Genomic DNA, 25,921 nt, shown 5'->3' with positions numbered 1-25,921 from the left:
ACAAACCTTGCTCTGTCCAAAGTGCGGCAACTTTAAATCTAACTTTATAGAGGGGCAGTTTTATTTTTGCAAATTTGCCAACATGTTCCACGGAATTTAACTTATTAGCATAAAATGTGCTAAAATTGACTTTACATGTTCCCCCATGTTTCTTGTGCTCATGCTTAGCTAAGCACACATGAAGAACATCTGTGTTTTACTGTTGCACTATTCAGATTGCTTGTTTAATGAAGGTTATTTGCACCTCTGTAATGTCTCGCCTTCGAAATACAGTAAAAGAGGTGTAATGGGTGGACCAAGTCGTCCCAACTCTGTAGCAGCAGAGACAGAGGTGTTATGGGGGGGGAGATGTAAGACGGAACAGCCTTGTGTGTGCATGTCTGAGCGCATGTGTGTATGTGTAGCTCCCACTGTTGGTTTACATTTCATACCTCTCTTGCTTCCGCAACAACATCTCCCAGTGTGATATACCAACATTACCCCTTTGCAGAATCAACATGAAAGTACAAAGGCACAATGACATCAGAGTTTCATTACGGCAAAAAAGACAGAAACCATGATACAACGTGAAAGAAGGATTCCAAGGAGAAAGTGAATTACCGTTTACAGGAATTCTGGGTCTAACATGTGACCAAAGAAACAGATTCAGGCAAAAGCAGCAGTTGCAATCTACAAAACAGCAAGGAAATGAGAAGAGAAATCGGGGGGTGAGAGACGGCGAAAGGGAAACAGGAACACATTTTTATCAAACCAGTTTGTGAGCCCTCTGCGGAGGTCGACAGAAGAAGATGAATTGCTTTATCTGGCAGCTAGACATTCTTCACTGGCCTCAAATCCCCTCGACTGAGCAAAAACCATAATGATTTCACCAGGATGCACTGATTCATGCTCTAACATACGTACATACAACACTGACTACATGCACTGGCACACACGTAAGGACTGAAATAAAGCCAGAAATAGGTAAAGAAATATTGTGATATCTTCCGTGATTGTTCTTTAAATGTAATGAAAGGCTAGGAGCTCACACGTGTACTCAAATGATAATAAAGGGCTGGGATGACGAAACAGCATGGAGTGTGATTGAGTTTTATTGCTTCCTGACAGGAAGTGCTGGCTCAGGGACTAAGCAGCTGTGAGAAAGACCCTTTCTGTATGCTTGACGGCAGGAGACACTTGCATTCCTCTGTAAATTGTGATTAGCAATGACAGAACTTTAATTATACCAACATGTATGTGCGTGTGGTTTTGATTATGATCCTTCACTTTACAGAGTTAACATCGAATCTGAGTCTATTTGCAGCCTGAGAGCTGAAGTCCATAGAGTTTGCTCACCAGCTTGCGAGGCAGGAGTGGTGCTGCTGTAGCTCAGCCCTGCAGAACAAACAGGCCACATAAAGAGTGCCTGTGTGGTGCTAGGTCTCACACTGAAGTGAGGGACTGAAGAGAGGAGAGATAGAGAGAGGGATAAGGAGAGAAAGAGAAAAATGAAAGCTTCTGAGAGAAGATGATAAGAAAAAGTGCTACTTTTCTCATGGGCCCCAGCAAGAGACCTTTATATGGACTGTTAAACTCCTCTGTTTGACACAGAGGAATATGATTTCAGTTCACAGATGATCCATTCCAGACAAATGCAAGATGTGTGATCACAGCGGAAAAAGGTCAGATTGCTTATCGCTGCTGACTGTCAACAATCTAAACATGTGAGTCAAGCACAGGGTTCTCTCTGTATTTAAATATTAGGTATATCTTAAGATATTAAAGAAAATAAAAACAAGTGAATCCCACAATAATTTCCAGATGTTAATTGTGTGTTTTTAGAGATACAAGTATACACATTTTCCAATGCAAAAGGCCAATTTTCAACCTTAAACACCATTCAATAATAGGAACGAATAAACTGATTTGCATAAAATATTTTGAGAAATAATACAATACCTATAGTGTGTACAACAGAAACATAATCAGAACTCTGGCAACCTTTTCTATTTCCTGTGGAAACAGAAAATACTTGTGGGACAAATAAAGTTTAAATGAAGCAAAAAAAAAAAAAAGAAGATGTGCAAAAGCATGTCAACTGGCAGTCAAAAAACATAAAAACACAAAGTAGAAAAACAGATTGACCACTAAATCCAAAAAGCTTTCTTTTTCATCAAGACTGTTTTCATCAGATTCAACTCACCATGAACAGACCGTCAAATACAATCAAGTGCCACAGTCAAAGAAGTATCAACAGACTGTAAAAAGGAGCAAAGCCAACCTAAGTCAAAGACACAACATGCCCAAATGCCACAAAAGTTTTCCGCAAATGCTTAATAGCTGATTCATTTAAATGAGAATATGGCTTTCCTTTAATTCCCCTAATACATCATCATTATGAACATATTTGGATAACATGTTTCTTACCTAATCACTATTTTGGAAGAACTAAACTCTTCCAAACCATGACTCTCCTTCTCCACATGCGACTGTTTTCCATACACTGCAGATGCTTGCTATTTGCCTATATGAGTGCTACAGCAAAATTATGAAACATGCATTTAAAAAAAGCAATAAAACACGCATAATGCTTTTATTCACGTGTGTGCTGTAACATCGCATGAAACCTCATACTTCTCTTTAACTACGCAGTGGATGGCGGCTAAGCTGTCGCCTCTGCGCCTGTAGCATCTGTTTCATAAATACTCTTGACTCTCGACGGAAACTGCTGTCAGGCTGCATATAGGTTCACAGCTCAGGTCAGTGCTGAGGAAAACGAATGCTGGACCGAGGTACTGCCCTTCCCTTGATTTGTGCTATATTTTTCAGGATGTGTCGAGAAGATTTCAATGTAACAAAAGAAAAAGGTTTGAAAATGTTTTTTGGCAAAAGCTATTACACTTACAACGTGTCTGAGGGGGAAAACAGAAAAGATAGATGCAATGTTGTGTCCATATGTGCATCTCAGAAGAAGAACAACAAATGTGTGTTAAAGCGTGAGTGTGCCATTGTCTAAATGTGTAAGGACAGTTTGCAGTGCCCATTACCAGAAGCCGCAGGATGTGCGTCTACAGCGGACCACCTTGTACCCAATTACATCATCGTAGTGCCTCCTGTAACTCTATACTCACAAAAAGAACACTTCCCGACAAAATGTTTTCCCTTCTCTCATCAGATTCCAAATAAAGTGCAAATGCCATGTGTTAAGCACATGTTGGTGATGGTGACGAAAAGGAGGCAAACTCGAACAAATTTTCGGAATAATAGTTGAGGTATCACGTATCACCCTGGTAAAATCAGAAACAACGTCACTCTCTTTTGGACAAATCATCCTGTCCATACTTTTTTTTTAGTGTAACCTCACTTGAACAACCTAACTGGAGTGAAAATGTTTGGTGATAATGTATTGACAGGCGTTTGGCACCTCACTGCACCACAGTGGCCAGAAAAAGGGAGCAAAGAGCAACTAGCGAGCAATAAACAACAGATGGCAGCTCACACTTCCAAGAACTGCAAAAGAGTATTTATAGATGAAGCGTCTGAAACAGGCTGCACAGTACAGCAACAATGGAGGCTTTTTATAATCAATCCAACATCATCATAAATCAAATCTAAAGGCACAGTCAGGAAACAAATTATAGTCTGTGCTGTAGACCCAAGACAAAAATAATACTAACAATATCTAGATTTAGAAACAGATTTACAGTAAAATTTGAAAAGACTTGATAAAGACAGAATAGGTAGTCCATATAAACTAGGACTTGCAGGTTGATTCATGCCCGGGGTGTATAATAATTTTGATCACAGATCACACTGTAGGCTTATTTATGGATTTTTCTTGCGGGACAATGAGCTTGTGCCGCAAAAACATTTGACTTCGTCACATCGGATCTTAATATCAGTCATTTTGTGCTTTATGCACGCACCCTCATCATGGAAAACACACGGAGAAATACATATGATGCAGCTTTCAAGTTAAAGGCGATCGAACTGGCTGTCAACGAAGCTAACAGAGCTGCTGCACGTAAAGTTGACACTGACAGCGACAACGAAAAAGAGCCTGAGGAAGTGAGTAATGAAGTCATTCTGAGGCAGTGAATGGATGGACTTTTTCCTGTGAAATATATTACGGTAATCTTTTTCATCAGCCGCGTTACAGACACTGTTTGATAAAGGATTTACAGTAGGCTTCATATTTGCGGATGTTACCAGTAGTACGTATTTCATTAAAAGTTAAAAAAATGTCTTTGTGTCACGTCTTTCTGTGTAAATAGCTCTTGTTATAACGTGGACACCTGCGGCTTATAATCAAGTGCGGCTTATATATGTACAAATACATTTTTTTACCTATTTTTAGCCGGTGTGGCTTATATCCAGGTGCGCTCAATAGTCCGGAATTTACGGTACTCCTCTGTAGAAAACTGATTCATACAGTTTGTGTTGTAATCTGAGGGTGTGAAGTAACAGCAAACAGAAACATGAAGTCAGAGGACGACGTAGTCATTCTTGCTTAGTCAGTAATCTATGTCGTGTTGAGAAATTCTGAAAAAAAGTTAGACTTTAAGCATTTAAAGATGTTCTTTAAGTGTATTTTAGCATACAAAATGAAAAGTAAGGCTGCAAGATGCATGATGGTTTAACTGTCTATGCCACATTAAGAGCACATAAACACTTGCTGTAACACTTGCTATTACAAAGGTGTCTCACTTACACGTCCAATGTCCTCATCTGAGAAAGGTTGAGCTATGGTTTTACACAATCTAGATTGACTCATCTCCCACAGGCCCATTGAACAGCAGCACTGTACTCTGTTATAATTATATGAATCATGTACTTTACATGACTTTACACCATGGGCACTACACTGTTCATCAAAACCTCTTCCTGGAAATATAAAGAAAAAACACACATTTGTGTCACACAAACACAAAAAGCAATATGACATGTTGACAAAAGTATGAGAAAGAAGCTTAAACTGTATGTGAAAAAATCATTTTATGAAAAACAAAAATACATTATAAGACACATTTCTTACAGAATTTAACAGTAATTTTTGGGTGTAGTCGTACTCTTTTTGTTCTTCTATATTGTTTTGTGTCTGATACCAAATTAGTCTTGGCTTTTAGGCTGTTGGCTGATGACACAAATCTGATTGCGTAGAAAGCGCTGTCCTGTATCTGATGTGAGTATAGAATAAAAGGAGGCTAAATCAGAGCCCTTTTTTTTTTTTTTTGGTTAAAACAAATGACAAATCAAAACTGACAATGGCACTTAAAACCAAATTCTTTTGTTTGGTTTGACACAACACATGCACAGTTAGCTTCCAAGCATGACTACACATGGGGCACTTTTCCTTTGCCCACTTCCTTGCCTTTTTGTCTCGCACTTTCCTGGCAACTAAACACAAACCACAAACTCTAAGAGAGAAGCAGTGAATGCATATACACCTATTATAGTTCATTACAAGCTCAATTTTCTTCATAAAGTGGGGTTCTCTACAGTACCCACAGGGGCAGGCGTAAATGTACTCCTCTATGTTTCTTTTATCAGCGAAGACTTCCTCTGCTGTGTTACCGCACGTTTATTTTATCATCTTGGTTGGGGCGAGCACACTGAAACCCTGTACCGTGCTCCCTTCAACAGGAACCCTGCTGATCCTGACACACACACTCTCTTCCTCTCCCTCTCACACACACATACAGCTAGTGTGCACATGCATGCGAAGCAGATGCAAACAAGCACAGCATCCGCACGACGACCCTGTTGATTCATGCTAATTATGGGCCCGCAGAGCGGCAAACTGTTGAGGTGAGGGAAACTCTCTCACCCTTGCCTGGCCTCTCAGAAAAGTGGGCACGGCTTCGAATTCATGTCTCACACTAGCTCACAGACGAGAGCTGCAGAAATAAATACACATCGATAATGTTGCTTTTGCATCTTTTTATGCAACGGACAATAAGAGCTAGAAGAGAAGCAAAAAATAAAAAACCCACCCACACCCAATTTTAAACATCTTGGTTTTGCATGGGATGCATCCAAGTTAAAGACGTCAGCACTGAACCACACACCAGCTCTCCTTCTGCATCTGTCCAACTGTACTTGTGGTCACTCCTGGTCATTTCCGTCCGTATGCTGCTTCTGCTCACAGTTCACAGACAGTATACCCTGGCCTGTAATCAATGCGTCCTGTTGCTTTTAACCCTGCTCATAAATACACAAGCAGGAATCTGTCCCACTTTTTTAGTCTAGTAGACAACTTTTTCAAGAAGGATTAAAAAAAAAGGGAAGAGACAGAGATAAAGAAGTAGAGAAGAGATAAAGGGAGTCAAAAAGCAGAGGACATCTGGATAATAAGGGAATAAGGCAGGCAGAGGATGGCCTACCCTTGCACCTGTTTCTGGAAAAAAAAGTATTTAGTATTTCAAAGCGTAGACATTAACAAAAAGTCCTCGAAAGCCTGGTTTGACTATTGTGGCTTTCAATCCCCTCTGAGGGAAGGTAGTCATGGAAAGCTGAGAGTGAGTCGTTTTGTGGGAAGAACAACCCACATGGGCGCAGGTTTTGCTGCCCCGTCAACCCCTTGATTTAGACCGAGCCACAGGGATCCTTTACTCTTTACTCTAAATAGACGGGCAGCGACATGTACACCACATTCTATTTAAACACATGCAACTGACACGTATGTGATGGAACGATGTCTGCCTATCCATTAATGAAGAAAGGTATTGATGCTTGGCACTGCAGGGTGAAAGCTGGCAGCGACTAGAGGACAGACATACTGTAGATGAGTACATTTGTAATTTTAACAATAGAATAATTTCTGATGTATTTTAAAAATCCTGTTAGGAGTTTTTGGCTGGTTATGAAACAGACTGAAATGAATAATTATGCTTTTACATGATCTAAAAAGCAGAAGAGACAAGCAATTATACAGAGCAGCTTTAGTGCAGAGCGGCTAAAACATCGTCTGTAGGGACTTCAGTTAGAAACCGGGGGGTCAACGGTTCAAGTCCAGCTGTGGTGCAAAATATTGAAGATGGTATGGTTACCGTAGCTGGTAGAGGTGAGACCTTGCTAAGGGGCCCTTGAGCAAGGCACCAAACTCCCAACAGCTCCACTGCGCCCGCAGCGTGCAGCAGCCTCACTCTGACGTCTCTCTATTAATGTCACATTAATCTCAATTATCTCGTCAATCTCCACAGGTCCTGTTTGCACGTGTGTAATTTCAGGCGTATGTGTTTGAATAGCATGTCACTTAATAACAGAGTGTTAAAACAGAATTGTATTTCATATTGTATTTCTGTAGTTTACATTTTTCCACAGCATAGAAATAGTTAGAGTGCAACATTTGACTGTGACAAAACAGATCAGTTACGCCCTTAATCATGCATATCTCAAATACTATAAAAAAAATCCCCAACAATGTACAGTATGTGCTGATAGACATTAACTAATCCGACCATAATTGTTTGTTTTTACTGGCCTGTAAACATTTTTGTTTCTGCTGTCAAAATTGACATTTTAATATAGGGTGTGTATGGGACTTTATGTCTTTTCATGACAGCCTCAAGCAGACACTCAAGTAACAGCAGTATTTAGCTCTGCCGCATTGGCTACATGTTTCAGCAGTGTAGGATGCCGCTTGTTGCTAACCTCACTTAATTAGTATAAATTATGTTTATACTACTTTCACATTTGAGCAGTGTGAGACGTGGAGGAAAAAGGCATTATGATAGTACTTCAAAGATTTGTCTCGATCAGATGTTCAACTGAGTTTCATTTGTGCTCTGTAAAGTACATATTGTCAATGGAAGAATTACTCTCTTTGTCTTTATCATATACACATGCTGCTATATACAGCCAATGAACTGTGGTCTGTGAAGTTCACTGGCATGATATCCCCACTGGATTCTTTTGTTCAACACTAACAGACGACACAAGACATTATTCCAACATGTTGCTTCGTATAACAACAGAAATAAACAAAAAAACGTTACTGAATGTTTTGTATGTTTACTTCTCTCTAAAGTTCACCAGGCTGCGGCCTGTGACTGCAGGCTCCAGTTAAGCAAGGCCTTGAAGATTGAACCACTCTTTAATTTAGCAATCTGGGTAAGGCTACTCTGGCTCGCGGTCCGTGGTTAGCTTCAGAACAGAAAGGCTAAATATGGACAAGCTGACACTAAGCTACATGCTAAAGAAATGATGATTAACAACCTGTATTAACACCCAGCAAGGAGAGACAAAAGTTGCAGAGAACAGATTCAATTGTTTCTAATTTTCTTGTCAGCAACTCTTTTTAACCATTTTTCAGACTCTGAAGGGCAGAGACAGAAAAAGGGAAAACAATACAAGCTGTTTGAAATTATTTGCCTGGTTGACCGTAACTATATTATGTCTGTATTATCTCTCAGACAGTAAAACGGCTGCAGATTTCAGGCTTAATATACAACTTTACCTTATTTGTTAAAAAAAAAAATCAAATGGCTGCAGCTTTTCTGATTGTTTTTGTTCTGAATTTGCTATCTGGCAAGAGTCAAGCTATCTTGAAGGTATTTAAAAAAACAATCGAGAGTTGTTTTACTTTAGAGTTTGCTTCCCAAGAAGGAAGTAGCATGGCCCCCCTTTGAAGTCCAAAGGGCTAATCCTGGTGCCACCTCAAAGTTCAAAATTCTGACTGGCTAAAATCAACGAGACTACTATATTTTGTTGAAACAGGCTGCATAGCTTAGCATCCCACTGTTTTTTTTCAAGGGTCTTTGCTTAGATAGACTCTTGGCCTCCACTTGTGAATATCATCCCTTAGAAATGAAAAATGTCCAATCCAAACTATCAATTAGCGAATATGTCATGGGATACTTGGCTAAGTGAAGCAGTGCCTTGACACGGATAAAAGGTATGAGGGTGAGCGAACTTAGCGTCACCATAGCTGTCTTAGTAAACTAGGTTCAAACATCACTCATAAATAAAACATGCCTAAACAATAACACATGTTCATGAATCATCAAGGCATTGGGTGGAGAAAGACTCAGGAGAGCTCAGAAGGACAGTGGTTTTTGGTTGAGTATAGTATGGAACAGCATGTAGTGATTACAGACACGCATGCTTTAGCTGGCAGTACCACACAGCCAATGCACACAGTGGCACTGCTCTGTGTTTTTGTGTGGTTGTGGCAAACACTCCCACCCTAGTGTGTAGAACAAAACAGAGGCTGCATCTGTTCGCTTAAGAGTTAGCTGTCCAGGAAAGAAGGAATTTGTAAGATGTTTTCAGGCTTCCGGGTGAGAAAATGGTACAAGGGAAAGGAAAGGGAAACATTTTTTTGTAAAGATGAAAAAAGTGATGCAATCCAGGGGAAGAAAATAGCAAAAGAACAGAAAGGGTGGAAAAAGATGAATGGAGAGAGAAAGGCGGGAGAAGAAGGATTCTGGGTCAACAGTGGCACCGAGCGAGATATTTCTTGGGGTGATAATTTGTGGAAAAGAATTACCGTAAATTCCGTACTATTGAGCGCACCTGGATATAAGCCGCACCGGCTAAAAATAAGTAAATAAATGTATTTGTACATATATAAGCCGCACTTGATTATAAGCCGCAGGTGTCCACGCTATAACAAGAGCTATTTACACAGACGTAGGCTACCGGTAACATCCGCAAATACTGTAGCGTCCGTCCGGACGTTAAAGGACGACGAGAGCGTTCAAATAATAACTTTTAATAACCCGATCACTGTCGGCCGTGACCACGCCGTTTACAGCAGAGAGCAACACATAACTTGCCGTAACAATCCAACTCTCTCCCCCAGCGTTCTCTCATACAGCCACTCAACACGTTCTCGCTGGTGCATTCACTGACTCTCCACATAATCGGAATTATGAACACATTATCAACTACTGACTTTACAACATGAACCGTTACAACACGAAGCCTAGCCGACGGTGTCTGTAACACGGCTGATGAAAAAGATGACCGTAATATATTTCACAAGAAAAAGTCCATCCATTCACTGCCTCAGAATGACTTCATTACTCACTTCCTCAGTCTCTGTTGTCGCTGTCAGTGTCATCTTAACGTGCAGCAGCTCTGTTAGCTTCTTTGACAGCCAGGTCGATCGCCTTTAACTTGAAAGCTGCATCATATGTATTTCTCCGTGTGTTTTCCATGATGAGGGTGCGTGCATGAAGCGCAAAATGACTGATATTAAGATCCGACGTGACGAAGTCAAATGTTTTTGCGGCACAAGCTCATTGTCCCCCATAAAAAATCCATGCATTAGCCGCACCGGAGTAGAAGCCGCAGTGCTCGAAGTGTGAGAAAAAAGTAGCGACTTATAGTCCGGAATTTACGGTAAGAGCTGCATTCTGCAGACAAATGGATGGATTTATGGAAAAGACAGGTCCAACTGGCAGAGAATTGGTCCAGTCCTTACCAGACTGGTGCACAAGGAAGGTACTGATGGGCCAAGAGGCAAGCGAGTTGTTCTGGGCCAGTTCAGTGGAAACACACTACACAAGCAGGATCTAAGCCAGTGAACCAGTCCAGACAAATGATAGCTTTTCAAGGGGCACCGCAACAGTGTGTGTTAAAACATCATCCTAAAACTATAGAGTTACCTACTTAACCTCAAACTCGATTTATCCAAGTTCCTAACATGACCTTAGATCTCTTGTTAAAGTCTAAAGATAAACCAGTTTACTTTGGTGTTTTCTTCACTCCTGAACTGAACTGCGAGGATACACAAAAGGTTGAAAAGTGTACATTTGAATCGTCACTCTCTCTTTCAAACATTCACTTGCACTAGTCAATTGCTACTCTCCAGCCATGTAATTAACACCACCGACCACGCCTGCTGATTCCTCAGCTGGACCAATCCTCTGCCGAGAAAAGGACTCAACCTCAGTCCTGACCAGAACAGGAAAAAGAACAAGTTCTTGGAACAAGGGCGTTTGTTTATCTTTGGATAAAGACTTTGTTAACTTTGGACTGTTTAGTTTTCACTGCAGATGTCCCGTCAAAACATCTGTAAAATGTGGTTTTATCAATGGACCTGAACCACTTTTTTACAGTGGCAAGGCTGCAACTTACAACTTTAGTCCTATAGTGGAGTGTTAGCAGCAGCAAATACTTTTAGAGGGTAATCAGGGACAAAAAAACATTTTGCATGTTGTTTAGTTTGCAATGTTGGTAGGTGATGACAGGGTGAGAATTTTTAGCACTAGGACGTGGTTTTTGCAGGTATGATGAGCAGTCACTTATATTTTGCCCTCCTGTTTCAAGAGGCGAATGCTGAGGGAGAGACAGAGTGGGAGAAGTGGTGAGAGACAAAGTTGGGTTTCATGGGAGAAGTGCACATTTTGTGACAGAGGTGTGAGATTTGGCCAAGGTGAGGTTTGCTTTCCGCGGAGGCCAGCCACATTCCATGGGAACATTTCAAAAATGCTCTTCAAGCCATCCTCGGAGCATCCACCCCCTCCTTTCGCTATCAATGCATGAATCTGTCTGTCCAATCAAGAAGCTCTGAAGCAATGAAATGTCTTTATTCTCCAGTTACAGCAGTATTCCAGTATACCCAATGGAAATTCAAGACTTCTAATATATAGTCCCTTTTGATCAAAATATTAGATGTGTTCTGGAAGGTTAGAGGTTAGTTTTAAAGCTAACAAAAAGTACGACCATAAAGTATCTTCAATAATCCGATTGTGGAATGCATAATGGGATATTCTCTGAAAGGAACACATTTCTGCAATGCTGTCAGTGCAAACATACTGTAGTCTCTGTTTCTTTAAATGTGTCAAAACCTTTAAACTTATTAAGTAAACCCAATCCTGAGGTAGACAAGTACCACTTCAGGCTTCTGTCTTGGTTACAGAGTTATGACTTTCTGATTGACGTCTTGTTGCGTAAGCCTTTGTTTGGACGGGTGCAGGGAGGGGTTACAAGACTTCTTTGGAGGTTTTCTCTTTATTTAGCTTGGCCCTCAGATATGTGGTGAGGATCTGTAAAAAACTATCATTCTACAAACAAAAATAATACATTATTTTTAGCTGATGTGAAGTATGTCCTGTATTGCAAAAAAAGTTATACAGAAAAGCTATTGGTCTCAACCCAGGAAAGGTTGCAGTGCTATGAAATAAAAAGTTCCTTTGTTGCAGCAGTTGTATAATCACTGAAACAATTAAATATTTTATGTAAGCTCAGCAGCTGCTAAAGGGGTGTGAATGTCTGTGCCAGTATGCTTGTTCTCTCAGCCTTCCAATGATTCTGAATCTTGAACAAACTGGAAGTTTAAAGATATTTTATGAAGCTAAATGACAGCAAACTCATAGTCTGTTTAATGTACTGATTAGGCTTTTTTGGGGGCAAACAGACTTGTGAAAAGTAGATGGAACTACTTTAAAATCAGAGAGGCTATAAAAAATTATAACTTATATTTTGGTATCAATTTACTAATAGGAGGCATTTGATGTTGTTGAAAGTTTTACAACTGATGTTACCCTCAGTCCTGGTGTCTAAAAAATGTGATTTCATAAGGAATGAGAGCTATTCAAAGTAAGGAGCCTGCCTAATCTGGCTGACATCAGGCGCAATGTAGCCGTCAGGAGGATTAAACTACGCCTGCCTCAGCTCCCACTGATCTGCTTTTAAGACAGCAGATCCAATATGGCGTCCGCCACTGACGTCAAAAGCCCACTTCAGAAACCAAGGGGGGATTTCACTGAGACATGTCCACGTTTGTATACAGTCTATGTTTACACTAATTATGCTGCTGAACCTGTTAGCAAGCTAAGCTAATGCCACAAGAGTCATGCTTTGTCTTCAACAACTACTGTACTGGCTAATTGTTGCTAATTGCTAAACAATGTCAATTCCCCTTATGCTAATTTAAGCAGGTAGTAAATCTATTGGGTCTGGATATAGTGCTAATGAGATTAAACCAAAAACCTTTTGTGTTCTTAAAATCACAGTAGTATGCAAAAAGAAGCTAAAAATCCTCTAAGAGCTGGGTTGAACTGCACAGTCAGGTGAGAGAAAATGCAATTATTGGGTATATACACTTGATACACTTGCAGGAACAAAGTCAAAGTGATCCACTGCTACCATTGGTTTAGTTATTAAACACGCTTTAAAGGGTTGTTTTATATTTTTTGAACAAATTACTCTGGCAAATATAATACATTTCTAGAAAACAGCGGAAAACTTTCTTACTCATTGAACCCAGCTGAACCCATAAAGGGCACTGACTATTTAAAACCTTGAAGTGTAAGGCAATACATTTCCCTCAACCAACACGTTGTGGTTTCACCAACATGGGTTGGGCATAGCCGCTCTATCTGCCCTGCTGTATATTTAAGGATTCTATTTTAAACCACTATATATTTTTTATTGCCCTGAATTGAGGCTAACAGAAACAGCTGTGGTACACTACCCAGAATAAAGATAGGCAAAACTCCTTGAACAAGGTATTTTGTTGACCCCTTGGTAACATGTTTCCTCCCAACAAGTCCCATAACGACCAATTATTTGACTTTGTGCTGTGTTTGCCTCCCTGGACTCTGAAGAGAATCCTGTTATTGGCTGAGATTGGAAAGTGATTGCTTGCTTGCTTCCTTGCTACTGTTAGATGACAGTAAGTAAAGTGTATGTGGCCAACAAAGTGTAAACAAAAAAGCATGTTGCTCTTCTGTGGTAACAAACAGGAATGTGGAGTTTTTCAAAACGAGCCGAAAAAAAGCAAAGTAACTCATCAAATAGGCTACCAACACCAATGCAGAGATATCAGGGAGGGACAGCTAATCCAAAAACCAACATTACTCCCAAAGCAAGCTACTATCCTATGTTTCTAATTATGTCATGAGAGGACCTGGACCTAGATTAGAGGTCTGTTGCTCTAAGATGAACAAGGTAGAGCTGTTCAAAGTGTAGGGCATTTAACCTACCATACAAAGACACCTAATTTTTTCACATGAACTCTACTTATCTTGGCACTGGTCTTTTAAATTATGGGATCTACAGTACCTGGTTGCCCTTTCAAGCATCAGCCAGGGTACCACCCAGCGGTTGTGGGCGCTTAGCCACCCCCCAATTCACAAACTACCGCAGAAGCTTGCATAAAAGTCACCACTAGCAGTCTTCATCAGTGTCTTGGCAACCCTTTCAAACAGTTCCTTAAAAAAACAATCCCCAGTTCTGAGCAGCATTATGTTTTCTTGACTACATGGAGGACAAATGACTCAACTAAAAAGACTCTACTAACAAGAGTACTTCTACAATTGGAAATACACATCTATTATTGTGTAAAGATTTGTGATTTTGTATTAAGGGAATAGTTTGTGAAGTACAATTTTTTCTTTTTTCCAAAGACTTACACAACTAGATAAACATCAATCCAATTTCATATACGCTCATATTATACTATTGGACTACTTCCAACAGATGGTTAGCTTAGCATGAAGAGTAAAACAGGAGAGAAACAGCTTGCATTCTTCTGTCAAATTTTAAAAAGGTCAGCCCACAATCACCAGTAAAATGTACTAAATTAATAAGGAATATCGTTTCTTTATCTATGTAAGAAAAAAGGGGGGCGGGGCAGCAAATCCCATCTTTATCCCATGTTTGTGGAACAATAAATTATTTGGCCACAATCATACATCCTAATACGATCAAGCATTGTAAGGTTATTTGTCAAAAGAAGAGGCAGTAAACATGCAGCACAGCACACGGGTCTGCTTACTAACTGTTGCCTATACATTTCAGATATTTTTCTCAGGCATTAACAGTCATAGCACAGCAAGTTTCAAGCAGCAGTTGCAGTTTAACAGTGTCTGTGCATTTTTCTCCACGTGTGCTCTGTTTTTCATGTGGTGAAAACAATTGCACTAATGCACGATAATTGCCCTGTGTTGTTTTAGTGTTTGCCTGTCTCTCTGGAGAGGGCAACAGCAGCCTCTCAAGCATGGAGATGCTAATTGGTAATGTTAATTGCTACTATTATGTAATCGCAGCGTCAACATGAAGCTGTGTATCAAATAATTTCACAAATGAATAGCAAAAATAAGAAACCCAAATAATCATCACTTATCATAGCAATTAAAAAAAGAAAATTATACAGCCAATTCCCACTTTTGATTTAATTATAATCCTAAATTTGAAAATCTGATCATCATGAGTGTTCTTTCTTTAGTTCCATCTAAGTAAAAACTTTGATCCATTTATTGACCCTTAAACCCAATTAACAACCTGGCATGCACGTTAGAAAGCATTCAAACAAGCAGAGCGTGGCTCGCCTCTGCTCAGCAGGGAGGGCTGCTTGCTCTACCAACCAAGAGGGAATTACGAGCCGTCTGATTGTTTTGGCATTTAGGCTGGATGTGTCGCCAGAAAGAAGTTGTTTTGGGGTCTGTTAGAGGTAAGGCTTAATTTTCCTTGACACTTCCATGAGGATTTACAAACTGTAGATGGAGGAAGAAGTCATCACACCTTCACCTGCTAATGAGCCTCGTCAGTCGGAGGTGTCGTATGGATGCATAAATATTATTCTATCTACACCCCCTAAACATTAAATTACCTTGGAGAAGCATTTATGTTTAATAGAACTATATAATGTTGCCTTTGTTTGTCACCTCTTTTCAAACACTGCACTTAAAATAACTAAAATTAAAGGGAGTCAAAAAATAAATGGATATTTTGAGCAGTTTTCCACTTTTTTTTACCCAACTTCTTTGCAACTGGCAACCCATGTTTGTTACTTTAAAAAAGCTGACCGACAGCTTCACTAGCCCTTTGACTTGACGCTTTGGTAAATTGCCTTAGAGCATATACTTAGTCACTTTAGTCCAAGTCTCTGTGCAATAAATTTGTCATGTTAAAGAATAGAAATGTGACTAAATGAAATAAAGACCTTGTTTTTAATATCCTCTAACAGGAAGTAGGCGTTTTGGTGTGAATGGAGTGGCGAGTTTGCTCCAAAAATCACACTTACATGTCTGGCTCGCTCGACAAAGCACTTTTGCACGTGTGTAGTTTGTGGGTCAGTTTCCTTGGTGCACAAGACTAAAATACTTAAGTAATATAAGCTTGTTTTGAAATCACATTTAAGCAAATGAGAGCAGGTCACAGTAGAGGTCAGAAGATCATGCTTTTGGCTCCAAGAAAAAGGTGGAGGCTTAAGATGCTGAGCAAATAGGAAAAAATGTGGTGGGGTATAACATTTAACTGTGAACATGATGTGCAATGAGAAGTTCCAAGGAGTTCGGAAATCTCTTACTCAACGTCCCTCTAAATGAGAACAGCATTTACACATCTGACATGCTGCGCCAACGGGGAAGAATCGGTACAAGAAAGTGAAACGATAAAATAATCAGATTTTTTTTTTCGACAAATCAAAAAGTCTCATTTGCTCTTTAAGAAAATCAGACTTTCATTAGAGAACCAATGGAAAACCAACCCTGCTTGCACTTTCAAAAATTGCCGATTTTAGGCACTTACTTATCGGCTTTACCTTTTAACCCAACAGAGTGTTGATCTTCAGTGATAAAGTACACCTAGATATAGCTTAGACAACATCGACATGTTTACACTATATAAAAAAAAAAAAAAATTAAGCACAAAAATAAACGCAAAATGGAAAGAAAATGTTAACATACAGACACGTATCTAATTGATGCTATTACCTATGAAGTGATGACTGTTTCATTTTTCCTGTGGATTGTGTTGTAATCAGATTTACACAGTTGACATAGTTCAACTTTTTTGTGAAAGGAATACAAAACTAAATGTGTGTATTGAAGCGTGTCTGCATGGCACACACATTTGTATAAACGGTCACATCCGTTGGACTATATGCGTTGAAGAAATGAAGGTCAAATATGTCAGCAGCCATCATATTTTAATGAGCTGAGAGGAACACTCACTCACTATTTATTTTCATTTTCTGTCTATTTGTGTCCGTCAGTCAGAGGTCAGGCCCTACATGACTGTTCTGTTCTGTGTCTGTATTCCACAGAAATATAAGTTTAAAAGTCCTATCTTAGGGCGCACTCACAGTAGGCAATCCTCACTTTGCCAAAACACATTTGAACCGCAAAGTCCAGTTCATGTAATTAAAGTGTGAGTGCTCTGTACTGTGCTCAAGCAAGGTACACTTGCTGGGCTCTGGCATGGTTGCAAGAGGTGTGTTTCGGCACGGTAAGTTTTCCCATGCATGAGCACAAGCACAGGTAAGCAAGGTGGACATGAATATAGCCAAACTGATGTGACAGCTCATCATCACAATCATTTTAAACAATTCAAGAAAACTGTTCACGTTGGTCCAATGCAGAGGGAGGAAGCGTTTCTTCCAAAATATTTGACAGAGTCAGCCGGATAAAATCGACAAAAACTCTCAGGTCTTTTTGAAATTCTATGAATATCTAATATTAAGACAAGATAATCCTTTCTTCATCTTGCAAACAGAGACATTTACAGTGTAACAGCCGTAAAGCAGGATAGAAGAAGAAAATCACACAGACGACAATGAGGTATACGCAAAAGGTAAACCCTCTCCAACAGTTACCTTTCACACTTCCTATCCAGCAGTGACGTAAATAAGACAGAAATTGGACGAAGCAGAAATATTCTGAAGCTTGTTCTGTGTGCACACATACCTGTCTAATCCCCTCCATCGCCCTGCAGTCTGCACCTCAGATACTTTCCCAACTCTTTCTGGCAGCTTAAATTTATGTGCGAGTGTATGAAGGTTACAGAGTTCTTTTGAAAAGCACAGAGATGTTAGTTAGAGACTGGCAGACATGCAAAGCTGTTCAATGTTTCGGATTTATGGTAGATGGATATGGAACTGTAACAACATACAGCCACAAAACAAGAACTGTGTCCTTAGAGTCATTAAAGGTCCACGAGATGTTTTCATGTTTAAAGACTGAAATGAAACAGCTAGCGAACAAACCAACATCCTTCTTTCTGTGTTCATGATGGCAATATCAATGAGAAGCAAAAATCCCCAAATTCACATTCCCTTAGACCATGACAAAACTGAGAGCAACGTGGTATTGGAAATGTCACAGTCGAGTTATACGTGAGGTGTGTATGAATACAAAGTGAAAGAGCCAAACTCAGCATTCAAAGTTTCCAAAGCAGGGTCAAGACTTTTTTCGAAAACCTCTCATTTTTTCCTGAACTTTGCTAGATTTCAAGATAAGATCTTGATTTTTACAGATTTCATGTCAGAATTGAAACTATGCTTTAAAGACGTTGAGCCTTATGTTACAGGGAACTTATTTAGTTGCACACTTAAACAGTTAATCTTTCAACTGTTGCCTTAGTAAAATACAAGTTTGGATAAAGTTATTCCTCTTGTGACGAGTAAAGAAAACCTATGACAGGAAAAGAACATGTTACAATTCCTAGAATGTTCTGGTGCACTACTGACTGGTTTATTTTTTTCATGTTATTTAAAAAAAATCATGCTGTGTGGTCTCTGTCTTTGCTACACAGAACGGAATGAGTTTGGTTGGTTTAACTTGATTTCTTCTCTCTCTCTCTGTACACAAAGCTTTCTTGTGAACACTGTTTATGACTGATAATCAGTTTATTAAGCATGACACACTAATAAATTCTATTAAGTTGATACTCATTAGTAGTAATTTTGTCATTCTGCGCTGCTTTTGAGAACAACACCAGCATTTCCCCTCGGACCTGAGAACAGCCAGTGCTGAGGCCTACAGCAGTGAAACAAGCTGTCAACCTTTCTATAAAAATGATTTTTTTAAAATCATTTCTCAGTCTAACACCTCCCTGCTCAACCCAGCCAAGTTAAGCTTCCAGGAGAATCACTGGAGCACAGCCAGCTGTGATGTGCATTCACACATGGAGACACACACCTTGCATCACTGACACATCTGACCATAACATAAGGAATATCTGTCTTTCTGTGGGCCCTTTGGTTTTCTCCAGAAGCTTTTATCCAATCGACTATATATTTGGATAGTATAATGCTGAGGAGTCCAGGACGTTGAGAGTTGCATTTGGTAGAATTTCCCTCTTAGCGATATTGAACAACCTTCACAGCCTTAGAAACAAAATCTGCATGATCGGAGATAAATCGATACAGTATTTATAAAAGCCCTCAGAACAACTACCAACTATTCGCCATTTGAGATTTTGAGCGAACCTGATTGTTTACGCAATAAATCAGAGCAATAATTTTCAAATTTGCTCTATTTTTTCCACAGCAAACCAGAAAGGGGTGACCGTGGATCAGTAGTAGAGTGGGTCTCTCTCAACTGGAAGGTTGGGGGGTCTGATCCCCAAAAAAGGCAAAATATGGGACCTTTAATGTGTGTATGACTGTCCTTTGCATTTACCCGAGAACAATTTGACAGGTCCTATAGACACTTGCAGGTGTGTTACTGAGGCTCCGGTGTAGTAGAGATGATTGGATGAGAAATGTTTGAGAAGCCTGGAAGCAGCCATAGTAATCTGGCCGCTACAAACTGGCACCTTCGTAGAAGGTTTTGGACAAAGAAGCTGGATTGTTTGAGGCGGAGATCAGTTTGTTTGTGTGTGAGAGAGAAACAAAGGTTTAGGAAACATGCTCGGAGAATCAGTGGAAGGGAACACACTGTGGTAAGCAAGCTGTGGATCCAGGTCTAAAGGTCTGCATGTTTCACTTACTGCAGCTTTACGTTGAGTGACACTTTCACACACCAACCTCCCCTCTCCGTCCAAACAAAACAGCCTCTGTTCTCTCGATGCTGCGTCCAGCTGAGAGAAATACACACAGGCTCACACGCCCACACAAAATCAAACCACTACTCTTGTTTCCCATGCAGACCAGTCACTCATCCCACCATAATTCAGCTGATTAGTGGATGCTGCCCAACACACACTTAGATTACATTGCATTTGAACGTTAATAATGCTAAATAGTATGTGTATTTTCTTACATTCCAGATTGTGGGGAAAGGAGTTTTCTCTCCAAGGGACTGGTGACTCACCACCAGTGTATGACGTATACCAAACTGAGACAAAAGCAGAATAAAGATTGAGAGAGACAGAGATGAAGAGTGAAGGAGGGTTTGAATAATTTACAAGGGTGAACGTGACAGAAAGAAAAACTGTCTTTATAACTTTCTTTCAAAGTGCCAGTAAGGGACAGTTTGCCACCAAATACAGACCACATTCTGCACAGCCACCTCCAAAAGTTTCCAAAGATTTTTCTCTTCAATCAACACAACTAATCAATCCAACAGCCTTTCGGAACCACTTAAATATATTTCTAAGTTCTTAATAGTTACCTGAAAGTCTTTTAGAAATTTCAACTTGCAGCAGTCTAATTCTAGTTCAAAACTTTTTTCACTTTTGCACCGCAGCATCATAATGAGCATAGACCATTACTCATCCAGACCCCCAGAGAAAGGCCTTCAGTCTGCTTGTGTCACAGTTATATAAGAACGCTCGCCCCTGAAGTCAGGAGAGGAGTAAGTGTTTGACAAGGTGCGGCCTCCTCAGGGTCTCTGCACAGATCCTATCGTGCAGGTGGACTCTGACACTCTTTGATCTTCCATAAAAGAGGGATTCCTTGTCCTTAAGGTCCATTTATGTTTGATATCTGGTGCATTGTGACAGTGCAAAAAATATTTCTGTATGTTGGTGTTTTAATGTGAGCCAGCTTTCTGTGCTTTGCTTGTCTAACATCAACCTCTTCCTGTGTTTCAAGATTCCCCAGATCACTTTGAGTTTGTGTTATGTCTCCAAGATAAGAGTGCAAGAACATTATCTGTGCATGCATTAGCTTTGTGCATTAACTCTGAAAAAAAAAAAAAAAGAACTGCTGCAATGTCTGAATCAAATTAGGCTGCAAAGATCAATCAGTGTTTGTAGTGTATTACCAGTCTCCATGTTATGATCAGAATTGTTGCGGAAATAAGGCTATAAAACCGGCTTTAATTTGGGGTATGGACAGTTTTAAGGATACACTTTTATGTGCTGTAAAGTTACATGAAGGAAATGTTTTTTGTTGTGCTAAAACTGAGATAATTCGAATCAGGATCTCATGACAACACTGTGGAGCTTAAGTGTGCAGGCGTTTGTGTGCATGCATGAGTGTGCAAGATTTTACGTGTGTGTAGGTTTGTGTGTGTGTGTGTGTGTGCGTGTGTGTCTGCAGGAAATCAATCTGACCCTCGGGATTAGTGGCCAACCTGGTGAGTGACTCTCTTTCTGTTCCAGATGTTTATCACGTCATAAAGACCTCAAGCTCTCTGCGAGAAATAGGTAAGAACACAACCTCCTTTCAACACACACACACACACACACACACACACACATCAGTAGACGCTGTACTGTAGTGACAAGTTCATATGAAATCCCCACTGTGTGGAGAGTTTCAGAGTCACATGTAAACCCACAACCATTCATTCTTTATTTTGTCCCTCGATACATCCTCATATGCTCACATGCAGATTTAGAAACACTTTTCACAACACCTGCTGTATCCACATCCACCATTTTATCGCTAAATGTGGTAATTATGAGGGAGCCAAATCAAATCATACTCAAATAAAACATGCCCCTTCAGGACTTCACATTGGCTCTTTAAACGAGAAACAGTTTGCACATTTTCCTTAAAATACTTCCACGTCTTTCACTTAATCAACAATAGAAACGTCGGGCTTAAGACGTAAAAAAAAAACTGGCAGTCTCAAAACACCACCATAAGTTTACCATTTCAAACACTATTGCGCCTTGTTCCGCGGTTGCCAGTCGTGCGTAATGAGCGCTGTGTGGCCAGAGCGCACCAGCTGGCTGAGCTGCATAAGAAGAGGTGTCAGTCAGCACACACACTCACACACAGTATCAGACAGAACAGTTGCTACGTCCTTGTTACCATAATAGTCCTAACCACGCGCTGACAAGTCAGAACTGATATGGAAATGGTGCATATAGGGTAGCACTTCCCTCAGGTGTTGGACTGGGGTTTGATCCTTTTGTAAACTTTAAAAAAACCCCCATCATATTTCAAAAAGGAGAACAGATGTGCACACATAATTGTAAGTGTTTTGAATTTTAGGTAACTACTAACTACAATGTAACGTCAAAACAGCCACGTTGGCCTCCGGCGGATTTCTTAAACTAGGCTGGTGCACCTCTCATTCAGCGATGCACGAGTGTTTTGGGGGCGTCGAGACATGCACTGCAAACTTTTGATCCGAAAGAATCTCTTTGACAATGACGCGCGTCAACCAGCTGCAGGAAAAAGTTCAACAAATCAATAACTTACCGAGATACTGTCGGATGTCCAGCAGGATTTTGGGGGGTCCTCCGTTCAGCTGATAGAAAAGGGAGCCGAAACAGAAGAAGAAGAGCGTAGCCATGCAGAAACCATAACCCCGCAACGAGAATCGGAACGGTATCGCAGAGAGTAAACTGCTGTACTTTCTGTTGTTTCTCTCTCTGATGTGGTTGGGAGTCTGGTTGTTGCTGTTAAGGGGACTGCTGCTAAAATTCTTCATCATCTCCTCCTCACAAAGCGCCGTGGAAAGTCACCCATCCGCCTGTGGAAAGTGAAACTTGTCGCTTTGAGATCATTTGACTCGGCAGGGTAGTTATTTTTTTTTTTTTGGAGAGGGACGCGCAGGCACCCAGCTCTGCTCCTCAGCTGCCGCAGCCACGGGGTTGTTTTTCACTTCTGCTCGGCCCCTCTCGTTTGCGTTCGTTGGATGACTGCTCCTTCCTTCCGTCCTTCCAGCCCAAGTTAAGGGTCCATCCTTCTACTCAGAGTCTTTCTGGGTGTCAGATTACTGAACGTGGAAAGAGAAGAAAAAAAAAAAAAACAACCTTCCAGCTCTTGTAGGATTTGGGTTGGATAGCAGTGCGTAAAATAGCGTCCCCCAGTGTTAAGGCAGAGAAAGAACGAGTCTGTGGGCATTCAATGGACCGGGGTTTGATTTGTGACAGTCTAGACAGAGACTGTCAGGAAGTCTGGAAAGAGATTGAGCTTCCTTGTGAAATTACAACCTTCTTTTCAGTTAATATAACAGATCGGTTTATTGCTCCTTTATCATCCAGTAACTTGTCAGTTTGGTAACACAAGACTGCATTTTAATTCTAAACAAACATGTTTTAAGTTTCAAGATTCAACTTGACCCCCCCCCTTTCCTTAAAATAGCCTGAATTAAACTTGTTTAATGAAATGTTAAATTCTGTGCTTCATAACATAAGTCATCACTCACTCTACTTTAAGTAAGAGGATTTTTTTCTCCTGTGACGTTTTTATTTTTTACGTTTAACATTTTTTGAACTATATTTATGTTTTTTTAGAGTTAATGTTAAACTATTTTATAGCACGGCCTTGTGATATGGCCTTTACATTCCACTTTGTCAAAGCATTGTAAAAGGTTTGGCAGGATGCGACTAACACACACCAGCAGTATTTGGTCTGGTTCATGACATTTAAAATATGCAATGGACACAACTTTTACCTTAATAGAAACACAAGAGTGACTTTAACCTTTGGTAAGTATTTATAAAGTAAGCAAAAAATGTCATACATTGCATGCCACATCAGAACAAAGATTTAGTCTATTAGTCTGAGGTGTGTTGAAAAGAAGCTGCTGAGAAGAGTGCATGTTTTCCTCTTCTGTGTGTGTGTGTGTGTGTTTTGTTTCCAACTTTCTCCTCTCCCTCAGGCCGGCTGTAAGGACTTTACACTGAGCCATATATCTTTCCGCAGCCGGGTTGGAACCCACCATTAAGACTACACCTGCACTTAGGAGGTGACAACAACAGTCATTCAACTCAGTAACAACCTCAGAGAGAAGCTGACACGCTTTCACTGGCGACAGATACAACAGTCAGGGGAGCAACAAAGGCAGAGTGAAACAATTGGGCTGAACAGACTAAAGGTAATAAAAAGAGTTCAATGCTTCTGTTGAGGACCCATTGACTACACTTCTACACAGGTAAATGAATTGTTAATAGAACAGTGCTGTATTTTGCTCGGCATAAAACAGTGTGGAAGCATTATAGGTTTTTAACTCTGCCATCCAAATCACCCATGAAGCACAATAGGTTATTACACAGACCTCCAGTATGGGTGTTAATGAGCTGTAAATCAAACTTTGTCAAATCATAATCCACCAACTGTGGGTTTCAAACAAGTCTGCCTGGAGGTGTGATACCTGGAGCAACTTCAAGAAGTAAAGATAAACTCCACAGAGACAGGACAGCCATGACAAGTGTTTAAAAAGAGATAAGACCAGGTTTTTGCTGTAAAATATTTACCCCAGTGCCTCAGGTCACATCCCATTCTTCAGTATTTAGACATATCCTGGATGTTGGGATGTGGGATTCAGATAGAGTTTCTCTGAGTTAGACATTTGTAAAACTTCACAGATTCAGTAAACAGTATTTCCACTTACCTTTGCATACTCAAAGCTATTGTGTACCCTGGTAAGGCCATGCCAGAAATACGAGAGAAAATATAGGCTTAGTTTTCAAATGGAAGAGGAATAACCTTTGAGTATCACATTATTAACCTGTGAATCGATGAATACATTTCCTGCCAAGAAATCTTTTCATCAATGTGTTTAAAAAGATGCCTTATAACATTTACTAAAATCAACTCCTGCAGGAAAGTTTGTGTAGCCAGATCCTTTTTCGTAAAAACTGAAAATGGTACCAAAACAAATGCTTGCAATAGATTCAGAATCCTGAAAACCCGAGTTTGACTCATCACAAGCTACCCAAGGCAGAGGTTAACATTGTCAGCTTTTTTTGCTGATAAAGTTTTGGGTATCCACTTTGAGCAGCTCTCACTGATTTTCCTACAGTAGTGGATTTTTAAATCTTTTTATACACGTTTTTTATGAACATATCGATGAAAACATTTCACGGTAAGGAATTGATTTCCAGATAATTGCAGTATTTCGTTGATGGTTTAGGGGTTAGGATATGGCGCTCTCCTTGCTGCAGCCTGGGTTCGTTTCCTGGTCAGGGAACTATGTTCTTTTAAATTCCCTTAGAATCAACAAAGTACATCTATTTCTCTAAAGTGTTCTGACCGACCCCAAGGGAAAGCAGTGGCAGTGAAGAGTTTGAACATGAATAAATATAATTTAGATGGATAAATGAAACATGAAAGGGACTTGTTGGAGGAACAGTTGAATAAAAGATATCTTTAATACGGTATGTTGCGATTCTAAAGCACAAAAGGGTAACGTTCATATTATTCAGACTGATAAGATGAAACATGAAGCGGAATAACAGTCATCTTTTCCTACTGAGATATTTCCAGTTTGAGGAACAACTATATCTGTGGAGGACAAACTAAAAAAATCCATCATGCTCATAACAGCTCAGTGTGGAAAAATGTAAAGATTATAGAAAACTATTAAGCAAAGACAAACTATGGTGTTTTTGTTCAGATCTGTTGTTACTGATCCGTGGCTGAAAAAGAAGTTAAGCATGTTAAAATCTATTTTAAAAAAGTCAGTCTCTTATGGCGAAACATAATGAAATTGGGGTCCAATTAGGTATAATTTTGACACTGGCTGAAAAACTCCTGAATGGTTTTATTTATAGCTGCACTGCAACAAGAGCCAGACAGGCAGTCTTAGTCCTGAATCATTTTCTAAATGAGGCAATACAGCACAGATTTAATAGGATTTTTTTATTGAGCTCCACCTGCCATCTGAACTTTTGACTATAGTTTGGGTAAAGGTCCAAAAAGAGGTCACAGAATTGTCTTCTATTCTTTCTTTTGACCAAACTGAAGAAAGTAATTGGCATTTTACGTGTTAATATCAAATTAAGTCATCTTTATCATCCTTTAGTTGGAAATGTACACTTTCATTTTCAAAAGTCATCAAAATATGTGTGTGTGTGTGTGTGTGTGTGTGTGTGTGTGACTGACTGACTGTCAGGTTACAATCAGAAGCAAAACCTC

General features: G+C 39.9%; 1 protein-coding gene across 1 annotated transcript in view; it reads right to left on the bottom strand.

The window, feature by feature from the left end:
* The window catches only part of usta (uronyl 2-sulfotransferase a), a 55,191-nt gene extending 32,223 nt beyond the window's left edge, over positions 1-22,968 (bottom strand). The window contains exon 1 of the mRNA XM_079362114.1: positions 22,256-22,968. Within this exon, the coding sequence (XP_079218240.1) occupies positions 22,256-22,490 (235 nt within the window). The 5' untranslated portion in view covers positions 22,491-22,968. The remainder of the gene's footprint in view (positions 1-22,255) is intronic.
* Positions 22,969-25,921: the final 2,953 nt, after the last annotated feature.

The sequence above is a fragment of the Symphodus melops genome (genome assembly GCF_947650265.1).
Source record: "Symphodus melops genome assembly, chromosome: 1".
NCBI classification, from domain to species: Eukaryota; Metazoa; Chordata; class Actinopteri; order Labriformes; family Labridae; genus Symphodus; species Symphodus melops.
The sequence above is the reverse complement of the archived record's forward strand: the minus strand, read 5'-3'. Positions and strand labels throughout refer to the sequence as shown.